This window comes from Liolophura sinensis, chromosome 9 (assembly GCF_032854445.1).
Source record: "Liolophura sinensis isolate JHLJ2023 chromosome 9, CUHK_Ljap_v2, whole genome shotgun sequence".
NCBI lineage: Eukaryota > Metazoa > Mollusca > Polyplacophora > Chitonida > Chitonidae > Liolophura > Liolophura sinensis.
Genome location: NC_088303.1, coordinates 20,533,944 through 20,551,192, shown reverse-complemented (window position 1 = coordinate 20,551,192; position 17,249 = coordinate 20,533,944). Strand labels below are relative to the sequence as shown.

General features: G+C 38.2%; 1 protein-coding gene across 3 annotated transcripts; it reads left to right on the top strand.

Annotated features, from left to right (window-relative positions):
* Positions 1-314: 314 nt before the first annotated feature.
* On the top strand, positions 315-15,544 carry LOC135475332 (protein kinase C iota type-like). 3 transcript variants are annotated; one of them, XM_064755185.1, is made up of 19 exons: positions 315-412; positions 1,922-2,002; positions 2,646-2,767; positions 3,447-3,536; positions 3,811-3,861; positions 4,715-4,800; positions 5,423-5,554; positions 6,535-6,634; positions 7,029-7,060; positions 7,654-7,677; positions 8,544-8,708; positions 8,934-9,031; positions 9,834-9,970; positions 10,623-10,708; positions 11,005-11,092; positions 11,674-11,799; positions 12,510-12,589; positions 13,981-14,186; positions 14,719-15,544. In XM_064755185.1, the coding sequence occupies exons 2-19, from the start codon at positions 1,941-1,943 to the stop codon at positions 14,804-14,806; spliced, it is 1,773 nt and encodes a 590-aa protein (XP_064611255.1). In that variant the 5' UTR covers positions 315-412; positions 1,922-1,940; the 3' UTR covers positions 14,807-15,544. The 3 variants fall into 3 exon arrangements, with proteins under 3 accessions (XP_064611255.1, XP_064611254.1, XP_064611257.1); XM_064755184.1 differs by having other exon boundaries at positions 325-372; XM_064755187.1 differs by lacking the exon at positions 7,654-7,677 and having other exon boundaries at positions 325-372.
* The last annotated feature ends 1,705 nt before the right edge of the window (positions 15,545-17,249 follow it).

Genomic DNA, 17,249 nt, shown 5'->3' with positions numbered 1-17,249 from the left:
AAGTGTATCAAATGTATCTGTTCTACAGCCATGGTTTCTTGTATAAAAGAATTGTTACCTCATCAGTTTTATGGTTTAGAACATATTTCCTTCAATGGCCTAAATTCTGTTATTTTTGTTTATCTATTTTCACCGTTTATTTTATTGTGAAACTACAGCGCTCCAGCTGCAAACGTTATTGTCAGTCTACAGTATATAATTTTTTTTCATTATAGATCACGTGATTTGGCCATGGCTTCATTGCTTCCGGTATTTCGGTGTTGACTTTGTAGAGGGCGCGGTCTGTGTGGAACACTGTCCCTAGTTGACCACCGTTGAACACTCAGCTTTGGTTCACTTACTTTTCTGGGTATTAAAAGTGGCTTTGCGGAGGTAAGCAAGCAGTACACAATGCCTGAGTGTAGAGTCAGAAGTAAGTCCGAAACTTCAGAAACATACAACAACAACAGAAAACTTTTTTATACTTTCTGTCTGTGGACAACACATCGTGTACACAGTCTCAGAGGTGCTGTATTTAACCCTGACTGACTTCGTCTGTTTGGAAAGTGTATCATTATTTTAGTACTTAATGCAAGCTATCTGTAGATGGACTCCGACATTGACACAAGAGTCCATCTCTATCTCTCAAAGAAATCCAACACCCATGTGCGCTTGTTCCAACTGTTGCAGAGTAACTGACCATGCCCACTACCTGCACTGGTAGGCTCATAACAAAACTTTGAATTTGTAAAGACTAGACTGCTGTGTTGATATGTTGATTTCGTCGTCATTTTTTTCCACGGTCACATGTTCTTACTGATTTTTCCTTGGTGGAAAGGTGAAGGAGATGCTCTATTTATAATTTTAAAAAAAAATACAGTTCTCAGGATTCTCCAACACTATTGAGTGTTCTGTGCTCACCTAATCGTGGGTTACACATGCCTTTGTGTGGTGTCTTTTGTTCGTTGTGAAAAGGTCAAAATTAGACTTTCCATCAGATAGCATGTTGGATCCATAGCTGGATGCTTATGGCACTAGACAATTTGAGTTGTTGTGACAGAATGTGTTTCTTAGAAGTGCTTAAGACAGTTGAACATGGTAAGGGCTGAATGTGCATGTGCGTGTCAAGTGCTTATGTCACATGGACTACATCAGAAAAGGATCTACTACACATTTGTCCATCCTCATTCAGGGAAGCATGAATGAATTGACCTGTGTAGTGATGTAATAAAGTACACGTTATCACAGTAACATATTTTTTACCACCACTGAATTGTTAGTTTGGTAAGCATTTTAACTGTCAGAAGTTCAGATTTCCTTGGTAACTCACTGTGCTCTTAACAGCCACAAGTGCAGTGTTTAACACGAATCAAATAAATGATAGTAATAAGAGAAATTGGGTTCTACATTGTTGTTGATGCCAGAGAGTTTAGGACAGTCACACTGGTCATGGTGGATTCCTTGTTTCCTGTCACTACCTACACACCGTTTGAATTTGACAGTGTTAAAATGATTTCATAATGTTCCATATATTTTGACGGAAGGGAGATAAGTGATAAGCGAGGTCCCAAGAGATTGTGTTGTGCAGGTCGCACTTGTTGGTACGGTTTATCATAATGCTTACAAAAAACATGATCACCTTTGCTAAATGTTGACTGAATAAGGTGAGAGGACATTTGGCTTTCTGAATTTCCCTGCATCGGAACTCAAGTTTTTGGGGGCTTTGGCCAGAAATTGACAACATTATCATAAGAGACGATAAAAATGATAGAAAGAAATTTGTTCCACCACTTACATGAATTTTCCAGGAATCAGGCATCATTAGCCTCATGTTTCTATGAGTTCATGAAGCAGGGTATTATACTCTGTCACACGTATTCGTTTATAAAATGGCTGTTACAGTCTTTGTTCAGCTGTAGAATGTGTTTGAATTGTTTTCCAGAACACAAGCCTTGGCCAATATGCCCACACTTGACATGGCAGAGAATGAGACTGCAATTCGGATGAAAGCTGTTTACAATGGGTTTGTATATGACTGTTTGTTACAGATGTAAGAGCAGGATAATCATAAAAATAAAAAAGTAGTGTGTAGCCATATCTCTAATTAAATTATCATGAAGTTAAGCATTTCCAGACTGTGCAGTTGTGACGTGTACGTTAAATCTGATGATCTCAATAAATTCTTAAAGTGAGTCAATTCAATGCACTTTTCAGCTTTTAAACCTATATGGTGTGAAAAGGCGAAGTTAGTGTACATTTAATTTATATAGCTGATAAAGTGTTGAAGCAAATAAGTGGGTAGTAACTCTGTTGTGTACCCTCACTGATGGCCTATTAATAGTGCTGATTTAACATACTTAGACACTAGGCCTGAACTGCATGTGCAAGTTATGTCAGAAAGCTGATCAGTTAATGTGTTCTGGTTTGGTTTACCTTGCATGTATTTTGTGAATTAGTAAACTAATAACACACATAAAAATACTCTTTTCCTTCATGTTTCATGTAATTTATTACTGTCTTTGAAAATGCATGTCACTGAAAATTGTAATCAAAGCTGCCTATTTATTTGTGTATGTTATGTATCAAGATTAGAGGCATTCTGATTGCATGCTGTATTCATGCCGCGTTTGTTAACAACTTATGTTGGGTGTCACTGTGTGTTGTAGAGATGTCATGGTGACCAGTATAAAGACAGACATCACCTATGAGAGTCTGCTGAAGGAGATGAAGGATATATGTAAATTTGACTCCGACCAACCATTCACCATGAAGTGGGTGGATGAGGAAGGTAAGCCAAAATATTCGGTTTTTAATTCTTGAAGCTTGAGCATTATGCCACTGGTTAAATTACCATTATATTTATAATATTTAATACCATTTTTCAGAGGTGATGTTTCTGCTGGGAAGGGCCTCCATGGCCAAGGTGGTTAGCATGCCACCGTAGTGTAATGACGCAGGAGAGTCTCATGGTTGCTGTCATGTCCAGCTCATGCTGGTTTCATTTCTGGCCATATGTGGGAAGGTCTGGCAGTAACCTGCGGATGGTCGTGGGTTTCAGCCAGGCTTTGTCTAATTTCCTTCTACCATCATGATGCTGGTCGCCATTGAATAATTAAAATATTCTTGAGTACAGCATAAAACACCAATCAAAGCATTAAATAAATAAACCTTTCCATTGTTTCCTATCAGATTTAGCTGAACAAAGGCATTTGTCTGTGTGAAGTTATCAAAGAGACTGAAATTCTCTTTATAATCATGATGCTGTATATTTCAGGTGATCCTGCAATGTTTTGGATCAAATTGAGCAGATCAAGGCCACCTGTCTGTATGGAGTACAGTAAAATTCTGTTCATAATGCTTTGTATTTCTGATGACTCTTGCATCTTTACTCCTGAGATTTTAGCTGAATCTGAGTGTATGAAGTTATTTAAGACACTGAAATTTTCTACTCAAAATGTATATTTCAGGCGATCCTTGCACTGTTTCCTCTCAGATTGAGCTGAACGAAGCCATCCGCTTGTATGAAGTTAACAAAGACACGGAGATCACCATTCATGGTAATTATAAAGCTCTTTTTTTTTGACTGGTTCATGTTTTTGTCTCTCCTATCAGTAGACTACATTTCCTAGTCTTTTAATGTACATGGTTAGATAAATAGGAGCAAATTTTCTTTTTTCTTGTGTATAAAAGTAATTGTCTAGAATGAAATGGGAAAGGTGCAGTTTCTCTGTACAGAAATGTTTGAACTAAAATTTTCACAAAATAGCTGAATTTCTATATTTTCCAGGGTATTGTTTTGATATATTCATGGTCATTCTCTGAACTTTTCAGTTTTCCCCAATGTGCCTCCCAGACCTGGACTGCCCTGTGCAGGAGAGGATCGTAAGTTCAAATTAAACGTTTTTCTGAACTGAACATATTATTCTTGTCGCTAAATTCTCTGCATTTGGCATACAGTAGATTTTGCCTCATTCTACAGGATACTTGCTTTGACATGAGGTATCCATCTATCCACGTTATTTCAGACTGATAATATAATACTTACAAGTATTAAAGGTTATTTTTCAGTCTGCTATAAGGTTCTCAAAGGGCAACAGCTTTTGTTTATTTGATATTAATGTTCTTCAAAATTATTATATAACCAGCCTGGATAGCTTGATAAGAGTGTTCTCTTCGGGAGCAGTAGATACATAGTCAGTTTTGCATCAGGTCACACCTGAAGCCTTAAAAGAGGAAGTTGTAGCTTCCTTGCTTGGCATTCAGCATTAAGGGGAAGTACAACGTCTGGTTGTCCTGTGTCAGTATAAAGCCTCGGGCAGGGCGGCTTACTTTGCTTCGGTAAGGCATCTCATTGAAGCAGCACTAGATAAAAGGAGCTGGAAATCCGTCCTGCAACAAGGAGGCACATTAAATGCACTCTAAGGACTCCTTCATCCTCATATGACTGAAAATTTCTTAAAGTACAACGTTAAAATCCCAGCACTCACTCACTCAAAATTATTATAACAATCTCATGTTAATCAGTTTCCTACATGTACATGTATATACAGTAGATTGATTGAGGTTCAAACATCTTTTACATGTACTTTGTTGATTTGTTTTGATTTTAACTTGAAAAGTTATTAACTGGTTAAATTGTTAGAGTTTGTCTCAAAAACTTAATGGAAGCAGAAGACCTAGAGGTTTTGCTGGCAGTATAATTCATCCTCCTACTAATGTGTTGTTGTTGTTTTAGGGAATATGTACAGAAGGGGAGCTCGTCGCTGGAGAAAGCTATACAGAGTGAATGGCCATCTTTTTCAGGCCAAAAGATTTTCACGAGTATGTACCCACGTAAAGTTGTTTTACATGTTGTCTTAATTTTATGTAGTCATTTCTTTTGCCATCATGCCCATAAATGTATCTGTGTAATGTTGACTCTAACTCCTCAGCCTCTTTTAATATGAAAATTTTTTACGAGTTTTGCACTTTTTTAATTTGATTTCTGAGACAAAATTACATTGGTTGATTTAGCCACTTTCAGGGCTTCACAAAAAGTATAATTTTAATGTGCACAGAATAATGCTATTTGATTATGCTTAAATAAACATTTTGTGAAGTTGAAAAATTACAGCATGTAACTTCAACATATGTCCATTGATAAATCTGACTCCTTCCTTCATGGAAATCTTGAATATTAAAACAAAGATGTGTTTACAAATTATCGCCATGTAAGGTACTTGCCACAATTACTTTTTCTGTTGCAACAACAACAAAAAAAGAAGTAAGAAATTTCTGCTGCATTAGCATGCTTCAAAGACTCTAGCCACAGATCTATTTTCATGTGGAGCAGCCCATACCACTGGTCAGTAGTGCCTGAACATGATTAATGGAAATAAAACACCTGGCTTTAATAGTTACTGTTTCATCCTCAAGTTTCTCTGTTTCTGTATATTTTCCTCAGAGAGCCATCTGCGCATTCTGCTCTGACCGTATCTGGGGACTTGGTCGTCAAGGATACAAATGTGTCACTTGTAAACTGCTAGTGCACAAGCGCTGTCACAAGCTAGTACAGATCCCTTGTGGTGCCCAAGTCGTAAGTCTCATGTAGTCGCTGACATTTAGTGCACCAGGCTTGAATAAAATCTGGCACCTGTGTGGCCAGTGGTTAGCAAGTCTAGCACAGTTCAAAAACTCAGGACACACTCAATTGCTGGGAGTTCAGCTCTTGCTGGCTTCAATTTCCAACCGTATATGAGGTCCCTCAGCAACCTGCAGATGGTCATGGGTTTCCCCGGGCTCTGCCCGGTTTTCCTTTCACCATAATGCTGGCCGTTGTCATGTAAGTGAAATATTCTTGAGTATGGTGTAAAAGACCAATAAAGTAATAAATAAATAAATAATTTGAATACAATCTGGCCTAGTGGTTAGCAAGGTTAGCAAAGTACAATGACCCAGGAGTCTCTACCAATGCGATCACTGAGAGTTCTAGTCTGGCTGGGTGGGATAGTCTGCCAGCAATTTGGTGGTGGTTGTTGGTTTTAAATAAAATGTTTCTGAATAAAATATTCTTGAGTCTAGCACCAACCAAATAAATCAATTAAAAGGTAGGGAATTTAATTCAGCTTTGTTTTCCCTTGTGACATTGATTGAAATAGTCCATTATACTGCCATGTTAATTCAAATAAAGAATGCAAGCTTTAGTTGCACTCCTCATATGATGGCAGAAGACAGATCTTACCATGAGCAGTAATCTGGGCCTTGCTGTAAGACTACAGGAATACGAGGAACGCTCAGCCTGATTAAGATTTATTCATGTGTGTCACATAATGTGTAAGAAAACATGATTTGTTTTCTGAAAAAATCATTGATTATTTTAACTGTAAATTGTATTAAATGTTGTAATTTATCTAGTATCCTGTATCTGCAAAGTACTATCTTTTGCCATGGTTGTGTTTAACATTGACATACTTGTTGGGTTGAATATAGAGGTGAAACCATGAGTATAATCGTACAGTTTAAGGCAGAGGCTGTGGAGATGACTGATATGTACACAGATGTACCTGTATTCTTTAGGAACCTCTTGAGGAACCACTTGCCCTACCTGTCCATCCTCCCAAGCAAGAGGAGACAACTGGTACTGTAACTCACTCAAATGGAGATGTGACAGATGCAGGTAAATTGACAAATAACATCATTTTTGTCGTTATTTTTAGTAAGTAAACTCATTTTTTGCTAAATCTCTTGCTGTCATTTCACATGTAATCTTGTATTTTAACATATTACCCTGTGTGTTTTTTTCTGATATTTAAAATTTACCAACTTCCTCTGACTCCACTACTTTCCCAAATCTATTTTTTCATGTAACAGACAAATGCAGCTTTTCTCACTTTCTTGAATTGTTTTTAAGCAGGTAAATTTTCCAAGATTTTTATTACTTAAGTATTTTTCAATTTCATCTGTTTAATTTTCTCAGCCTCATCTCAGTGTATGTAGTACTTCACCAGTTTTGCAGATGTTTTAAATTCTTCACTTAGTTATTTTAAAGTGTATTTTTTTTCCTCCCTCAGCCAAATCTACAGATAGTGGTAATGAAAAGGAGGTAAGATAATCACACATCAATTCCTGGATGAAAAGACAAACGCATTTGCGAATTGCTAGATCTCTTTTGGTCCTGAAATTGTCCTCAGTGTACCCTAGTTAGTGTCTATCGTAATGCATGTATGGAACCTTCCATTTGAGGGCAGTTGTCTGATAGAGAGCATGAGTGTAAGTTGTTTACATTTACCCAGTTGATTTCATTCTTGATACTAGTTGAAGCTTCAACAATGTGATTTCTGTCGGTGGTTACTATATTAAATAAGTATAGGTAGTCGCTATGTTAAATATAACGTAATGAGATATGCCATCTTTGTGTCCTTAAAGGACTGTCAGTGCTTTTGAAGTGGAATAGTTTGGTGTAAAGAACATATACATGGCTGCATGATTGTTCCATACGTTTTTGTGTCAGAAATTGCGTATTTTGATGCAATGAATGTTGTAAGAGATTTGACGGTAATACCTGTAAGTGGGGATACAGGTATTAAATTTGTTACTTGAATGTTGTGAATGACCAAACTGGATTAGAATTATCTAACAATAGAACTAACATTTCTGTCTTCTTTTGCATGGTTTTGACCTTCTGACCTTTCCCAGAATGCCCATGTTGAAGTGGAACAAGTAAGCATCCATTTTTATAATTGACCAGTGTCTATCGTTACTGTTTTATGTAGTGCATCATTCATGTATCGAATGACTTGACACTCAGGAATGTTTTCCTCCAGTATGTTTGGCCTGGAATAACATGCCTTACTTTTGCTGAGAAAGAATATTGACCTTCTCTCAAAATGTCTGTGGTTTATGTGTCAACTATATTTCATGGAAATCTGTTAATTTTGCAGTTTATTGCTGGCAATGGCCATGTGTTTAAGAATGCATGTTTCTCAATCTTCTGAACACGTAACTGTTGTCAAGGCCTTAGAAGCAGTATGTGGTAAACAATGCTTGGAGGAATATTCCATGTCATCTTATTTGAAGTTTGATGGAGATCAATTGCCTTCCACTTTTGATCTTTGGTGCAGGACATGGTCTAGTGGTTAGAGCTGATTGCCTTTCAGTGGCTGTAACACATGTGAGGCCTTGGTGGGAATAAGCGGTCAGCGAAGCTTGTATGGCCAATGTGGTATGCATATCTGTACATCATACATGGGAAAGTTCAGTTATGTGTCAGATGTTGATGGTTTTCTTGAGGCATTTCACATTGTGTGTCACATTTGGGAATTTTGATCAGTTACTTGCCAAGGGTCAGTTCTTCATTCCAGCCACATGTTATCTGATTTTATCCACCTATGAAATGATATACATGACTCCTATAATTAAAGTGTCTTCTTATTCATCGTGTTAAATAATAATCAACCAATCAATCATTTCTTGAATGGACTAAATATGCATATGGGATGTGCATGAGTTGTTGTGGGTAATTTACCCTACAGTCCCACAGGATGATGTCTGAACATGCTAATTAATTCAGCTACTGATATTTTCAGGCCACCAGTGATGGAGAGAATAGGCAGTATCGTTTGGACGACTTTGATCTGCTACGTGTTATAGGTCGAGGGAGTTACGCCAAAGTGCTGATGGTTGAGCTAAAGAAGACCAAGAGAATTTATGCCATGAAAGTGATCAAGAAAGAATTAGTCAACGATGACGAGGTAGCCATTTTGAACAAGCAGCATCATATTGTTAACCTGAACGTATTTGGAATCCTGAAGTTTCCAAAGTGAAAAACTTCTTACAGATAAAGATTTCATATATTTATACATGTATTGGCTTTTAAGTTTTATTGAATTCCGTAAGACACCTATTTTTGTAGTGTTTTGAATTATCACCATAATACATAATGGCAAGCGGCAGATTACAGCAAAGTTTGTTTACAGGATATAGACTGGGTGCAGACGGAGAAGCATGTGTTTGAGACTGCCTCTAATTACCCATTCCTCGTGGGCCTTCACTCTTGTTTCCAGTCTCCAAGCAGGTATGTACATGAGCGTAGTTATGCTAACGTATAAAGCTGCTGTCACCTTTGTCCAGTTAGTTCTCTACTGTATACAGATAGTTTACTTTCCAAAATTACTTTGTTTTTATTTGTTTCCATTACAATATTTTCCCAGAACTTTTGGGTTGTCACTGATTGAGAATAAGATGTGCCAGTGGTATGGTATCTTATTGAGTGTGGCTGAGTCACAGGTTGTCCTTTGTGATAGAGTTTGTGAATGTAGGAGATCTGATATTCCATGGTGTCTTAATGAACACACTTTTGGTTACAGGTTGCTTTTTGTGATAGAGTTTGTGAATGGAGGAGATCTGATATTCCATGGTGTCTTATCGAACACACTTTTGGTTACAGGTTGCTCTTTGTGATTGAGTTTTTGGGTGGAGGAGATTTGACTTTTATCTAACATACCCTATTTGACCTAAAAGTTCATCCTCAAAAGTGCATTTTTAGAGGCAAATAAATCTCACAAAATTTATGGTTGGTACTGAAACTTACAATTTTCCAGTAGAATATCATCCCATGTTCAAATCAAACCTCAAAACACCTTTCTAAAATCAATAGGACTATCAAATCAGAAAAAAAATGAGCAAGTTAGTCATGTACGAAATTTATGGTCATTTAGGGTACTTTTTATTACAGGTTCTTCTTTGTGAGAGGGTTTGCGAATCTGATGTTGTACAGTGTTTTATCGAACAGCATTTTTATTACAGGTTCTTCTTTGTGAGAGAGTTTGCGAATCTGATGTTGTACAGCGTTTTATCGAACAGCATTTTTGTTACAGGTTGTTCTTTGTGATAGAGTTTGTGAATGGAGGAGATCTGATGTTCCACATGCAGAGACAGCGCCGCCTTCCAGAGGATCACGCACGCTTCTATGCCGCAGAAATCTCACTAGCTCTTAACTATCTTCATGAGAGAGGTACTCCCTCATTTTACTAGTACACCCAATGACCCAGGAGCCTCTCACCAGTGCGGTCGCTGTGAGTTCAAGTCCAGCTCATGCTGGCTATCTTTCCAGCAGTACGTGGGAAGGTCTGCCAGCAACCTGCGGATGGTCGTGGGTTTTTTCTGGACTCTGCCCAGTTTCCTCCCACCTTAATGCTGACCGCCGTCGTATAAGTGAAATATTCTTGAGTACGGCGTAAAACACCATTCAAATACTTAAATACTAGTGCACCTACAATCACAGGTGTGCTTGGTATTGTCAAGATGCTGTATCTCTTTCGAAAAGAGCTTTAAACTTTGTTTTGTTACACATCTGTTTATGAATCGAGGCATCACAGTTTGTGTGTGAAACAGTGAAAAGAATAAAAAGTCTTAATTTTCCGCATTACAGCTGACCTGAACAAGGACATGCTTCAATCCAGTCTCATCCTTTTGATTTATGTGTATGTTCAGTAAATCACCTATAGTGTCTGGTGTATTAAGTTGGGAAAAAATCCTGCAGTAGTTTTGCAGTACACATACCACCACACATATAACTTCACGTGATAGTTCTCCATCTGTTAAAATGTCTGTGGAAAGTTCCTTGAAATGTGAGGTAATCTACTGTATGTATTCTTTGCCTGTAGGAATCGTGTATAGAGATCTGAAACTGGACAATGTGCTTCTGGACTCTGAGGGACATATCAAGCTGACAGACTACGGCATGTGTAAGGTATGGATATAGTACTGTAGCGACATATACCAGTAAACAGCACCCTTTTGATAGAGCAACAATCAGGTGTCTTGTTTATGGACATTGGTACTTCAGAAGTCAATGTTGCGTACTTGACCATTTTTTTTTCAGGTGTATTGCAGTCTAATAGCTGTAAAATGTACTTTTGGAAACAAGATAAGCATGTGGCCAAGAAAGATAAAAGCTGAAGCATGGGCATATATGTTGCAGTGGTAAAACACATGTGTAATAATGTATCATTATTGTAATGATTGAGACTGTTGGAATGTTTGTAGGAGGGCCTTTGGCCTGGTGACACAACCAACACATTTTGTGGGACACCTAATTATATCGCCCCAGAGATGCTTCGTGGAGAAGATTATGGTAGGAAAGGTTTCCATATTTGTTTCGTACTTGTAAAAGTGATCAGTTTTCCAGTACCATTTAGATTTTGTATTACACATATTTATGGGCTCATGGTGTCTCAAATAAGGCCTAAAATTAAATTCCTGCACAACAGTTATGCATACAGCTATATATGAACATTTTAAGTAATTTGCTTTAGCTTGAAGTATTTCTTAAACTGCGAAAAGGCACTGCACAGCGGTGTTCAGCATGTACATGGTCTTGGAATCACTGTATATGGAATCACTGTATATGGTGCTCCTCCAACACAGCACAAAACATGGATTGCTCTGGAAGCATAAAAGTTTTCAAATTCAACCCCAGTATTTCCTTTATATGTAAGACCAATGCAGTGCAATGGTTCAGGAGCCTCTCAGCAATGCAATCGCATTGAGTTCAAGTCCACATCATGACGGCTTATTTTCCAATTGTACTTGGGAAGGTATTATCCTACTGTAATGCTGGCCACTCTTGTTTAGGTGAATAAGTTTATATATATATATATATTTGTCTTTCCCTGTTGGTTGGCAACAAATACAGATGTCATTTTTGCGTTACAGACTTTAGTGTAGACTGGTGGGCTCTTGGAGTGTTGATGTTTGAGATGCTAGCAGGAAGATCACCCTTTGACGTAGTCGGAGCAGCTGACAACCCGGATCAAAACACAGAAGATTATCTCTTCCAGAGTACGCATTTTCTTATCTGTCTTATTCCCTACTAAAGCTGTGAAACCCAAGCACAATTTTTTACAGTCGCCTTATTTTTATTGGACATACTTTCCCTTTTCTGTTTATTTTGACATTTGTGCTGTGATAAAATTATTGTCTTTTAAGATGGTTCAAGAAAGTAAATAAGTTTTAATAGCAGAATAGTTTACTTTTGGTTCTAAATTAATGTAGGTATGTACATGTGAATTGTTTTGTTTTCCTAATGGCATCTATGTGTACTGTATTTCACCTGAAGTTTAGCGCTTTTCGGGTGGTACTTTTGGCTTATTTCTGATTCTGAGCTTTTTTGGGGTGAAATTTGATTTACCTAAGGTGAACTTAGGTGTTCGCATCAAAAATATCATTTTAAGGCCTTTGTGTGCTCGTGAAAGTACATGTTAACGTGCCAAACTTGAGGTGAAATATCTTAATTTTGCCGTGGTGCATTAAAAATAGGTTGGAAAAAAAAACTTCAACCTTTACAACTTGTGGCAATTATTGTTTGTAATCCACTAACTATTGTACTCAATGAGATATTTTAAAATGACATACTTAATATGCCTGTTGACTTTGCAGCAAATTGCTTGTGAAATGAAAGTGCTTTCAGTGAGTCTCAAAACCTACTATTAGTACTAAATCTGTTTGTGCTGAGTATTTGACATCCTCACCTGTTATTTCTCATTCACCAGTTATCATGGAGAAGACGATTCGTATTCCCAGGTCTCTGTCAGTGAAAGCTGCATCTGTACTGAAGGGTTTCCTCAACAAGGTAGGAGGTGTATCGAACTAGCTGTGCCATTTTAGTTCTAACAAACATCAGTACTTTTAGCTATTAGAATAGAAAATATTGACACCACTTCCTAAAATCATGGAAAGTTCAGCTCACCGTCTTTGTACATAAATGTAAATTGTGGTCTTTTTGTGCAAGTGGGCCTTTGTGGCAGCAAGCGGTTAACAGCACTCATTGAACCATTTACTTATTTATTTTGTTTGGTGTTTTATGCTGTACTAGACAACAGTGGCCAGAAGGATAATACCTTCCCACGTACAACTGGAGAATAAGCCGTCATGATGTGGACTTGAACTCAAAGCGACTGCATTGCTGAGAGGCTCCTGAGCCATTGCACTGCATTAACACGCTAACCACTTGGCTATGAATGCCCGCATGAGCCATTTGGGTTGTTTGTGGGCTGCATTAGCACACTAACCACTTGGCTACGGATGCCCGTGTGAGCCATTTACGTGGTTTGTGGGCTGCATTAGCACGCTAACCACTTGGCTACGGATGCCCATGTGAGCCATTTAGGTGGTTTGTGGGCTGCATTAGCACACTAGCCATTTGGCTATGGATGCCCATGTGAACCATTTACATGGTTTGTGGGCTGCATTAGCACACTAACCATTTGGCTATGGATGCCCGTGTGAGCCATTTACGTGGTTTGTGAGCTGCATTAGCACTCTAACCACTTGGCTATGGATGCCCGCATGGCTATAGATGCCCGCATGAGCCATTTGGGTTGTTTGTGGGCTGCATTAGCACACTAACCACTTGGCTACGGATGCCCGTGTGAGCCATTTACGTGGTTTGTGGACTGCATTAGCACACTAACCACTTGGCTACGGATGCCCGTGTGAGCCATTTATGTGGTTTGTGGGCTGCATTAGCACACTAACCACTTGGCTAGGGAAGCCTGCGTGAGCCATTTAGGTGGTTTGTGGGCTGCATTAGCACACTAACCACTTGGCTATGGATGCCCGTGTGAGCCATTTACGTGGTTTGTGAGCTGCATTAGCACACTAACCACTTGGCTATGGATGCCTGCGTGAGCCATTTAGGTGGTTTGTGGGCTGCATTAGCACACTAACCACTTGCCCACAGAGGAGCCATTTAAGTGGTTTAATACATGGTGGTGGAGGGGTTATGTCTCTTTGCTTTCTCCAGCACTCTATGAATTTTGAGATCGCTGTGTGAGTGAAAATCTCAGTGTCGCATGTTAGTCAGTTAATTGCCCAGGTGGGTAGTTTACTCCAGGTATTTTGGTTTCTTTAACCCACAAAACTGACATCCAGACCGCATTTAACCTCAGTCAGTCAAATAAAAAAAGTATTCAGTAACCACCTTGCATATTTGTAGTTGTACATGATGTGCCATAATTGCAGAACCCGAAGGAGCGCCTGGGTTGCCATCCACAGACGGGTTTTGATGACATCACGGCCCACCCATTCAATCGCTCCATAGACTGGGAAGCAATGGAAAACAAGCAGGTCTCTCCCCCTTATAAACCATCCCTTAAGTCCGACAGAGATCTGGAACACTTTGACCCAACCTTCACCAATGAGCCAGTCCAACTCACACCTGATGACTCGTACGTACAGTTTGCAATTATGTGCTGCAGTTTAGTAGCGTATAAGTTAATGGAAGTAAGATGTTTTTCTGTAGTGGCGTACAAGTGATTGTGTTGGATAGAGACAGCAGCAGAGTTGTGTCCCTTTGTGGTTTGACTTTATCACGTTACAGACATGTCAGAAAGTTCTCAAGTACTGAACATTTAATTTGAAGTCATATAAATCATTCACTCATTCACGCGTCAGCAACGAAGGTCACTATGTTGAGCTAAGCAAGCTTTACCACTCAGCTTGTATTATCCTGGTCAGAAGAAGTACGAAGGTAAAGAAATTCTCCTGGCTTTCTCTCTAGACTGATTAATGCCTTTTTTGGAATAGGGAATGCAGGGTATGTTAAACTCTTAATAAATAAGCCAATAAATAAGGCTATGTATTTCTGTGTATTTCTGTGTATTATATATATGGACACTGTGGCACAGCTTTTATTACCTCTTTCAGATTGATTTGAAATTTTGTGTGTGTCTACATTCAGTGTTTTCTGACCTTTTACAGGAAAGTGATCGACAAAATCGACCAGTCAGAATTTGATGGTTTTGAATATGTGAACCCACTGCTGATGTCCATGGAAGACTGCGTGTGATTGGTGCTTTGTTTACACACAGCTTATCATGTGATCTTGTTCCAGCTACTGGATTGGCTGACACTCCCACAAGGTCTTGTTTTTGCCTTAGTCATGTGATCCTCGTATTATGTGTAAGACTGTACGAGACATCATTCCAGCAGTGTTTGAATTTTTTTTTTATGGATTCAGATACTTCATTCACACAGACTGAGTTGGGATGAAATTGACTAGATCTTTTAAGCCATGCTGCAGGGCTTCAAGTTAGTTGTTTTTGGTACAATATGCAAATATTGACTCACACACTGGAGTTTTTTATCCACAATGAAGTCCATGTTCATCCAGACATCCGGGCTCTACCCCTGTGTTGCTTCAGGTGAGGGCTATTTGGACAGGTTGTGAACCACACCACTTATGTAGTCGCAGGCAAGTCCACTTCCATCAGTATGTCATACTTCTGTTGTATAGCTGACAGTTGTATCGCGAAAGACAGCTGAAACTGGATACGGGTTGCTATTTGTAGATTATCATTAACTGTAAACCGTGAGCCTTTTCAACCACTAAAGCACTGCTTGCAGTGAAATTTATACAAACAGTTATTATGAACATGACGCAAAAAATTGTTTGTCTATGTCATTAAAGATGTAAGCTTCATAAATCTGTGCAAATTTCTCTACCCTTTGTTTTCTCAGTGTTTAAAAACATTGATTGCAGAGGCTGTTGAAAAGGTTCAGGAATCAGGGTATGTGTTTTTTTTTTTTTTTTGGTTTTTTTTTTTGTAGTACACATGCATGAGGATGTACTTGAATGTGAGTCCAACCATGTGAGTCCAATGCACATTCCTACTATTCATTCAAGTTCCATCAACAGATCACATATCAGATAATAAGAAACCTCCAAAATGGCATATCATGATGAGAAGTTCAACAAGGACTGAACTGTAAATTAGAATGTTTCATTCTAGCACTAAATGGTGTGTCATTCTTATAGGCTTGGTCAAGCCTACTGGTTACATATTTTGTAGTATTTTGTCTCAAAGACATGTTAGCCAGGGCCAGAGTTTTGGAATGCTGATTTACATATTTATGTTTAATTTGTAATTTTTACTTTGTGTTTAAGTAGTACCAGTATTGCCTTGTGTTTAATGCCACATGAAACCTGGAACATCTATTCCTATAACAGATTTAATTACTTAAGTACAACAAGCTGAAAGGTACAGGAAATAGACATAGTGAGTACACAGCGTATGTATGCCTTGTATAACAGTTAAATATATAGAAATTTAGATGACAGTGTGGTGGTCGCTTGTAAATAATTTGTGGAGAAAACAAACATTGTGGTATATTTCTTAATGGCCAGGAATATAGCTGACAGCGACCGTTTGAAATATCTGATATGATAATATATATACATAACTCAAGAGGTGAGATTAAATAAAGGTTTTCTGACAAAATGTCAGACATACATATACCAGTGGAGACAAAGAATGTGTGAATCATTTGTGTCTTTCATCATTTTTTAATAAGTTAATGTGGCAATAGAATTGAAAATTGTATCATTTTGTTTTAAATGTGTCATATCCCTATAGTCAGATTTGAACAGATGGCCAGTGTCCAGTACGAGACAGACAGTACACATTTTCATTGTTACTTTGTCACATGATATCCTTGTGTATTTGTATTCATTGACCATTTCTGAACCATATCTCATGATTCCTGCGAATGTTTCTTTAATGAGAACTGGATTCATGGTTGGTATAAATGCAGAAATAAAAGCATAAAACTGTGTGATGGGTGTAGACTGTATATTGAAGGGTTTGTACAAGAAAAGCTTGAATATCAGGGTGTCTGCTTTTTTCTGTCATGTGATAATTTTTGAATTACATGTATATTTACCTTTTGAAGCTAATATACAGACCTAGTCCATGTTTTGATATTCAAAGTACTTAAGACAAGATTTCCAAGTATCAGAAAGCAGTGGAGCATTTTTGCTATTTCTTTGTATATTTTTGTAAACCGATGATGTTGAGATTTGGTCCTTATCCTATTGATGAACGATTTTTCATGCTTGCATTCGCTAAGCAGCGTATCTGAAAAGCCAGTGTTAGTATTATTCATTGAGAATTTCAAATGCCTCTTTTTATATGTGTGGTGCAGGGGTGAGGGAGGTTGGGTGGGGGGGCAAGAGAGTGCCTTCAGCTGGTGCTTGTCTGTTAAAAGATGAAGAACATACTCGTGTGTAATATCATGAGTGTGATGGATTTTTGTATAGTTAGTGTAAGTTCTTAGCAAACCATCTGTGTGCGTAAAGAGCAGTAGACATTGTGAAAAATGGTAGGCATAAAGAATTAAATAATCCATCATTGACAGAACATGGTTGACTTGATATTTCTTCGGAATATAATCAGCAAACTAAATGTGCCGTTCAGCATTCTAAACTACCTGATGATTACTTTGAAGCACAG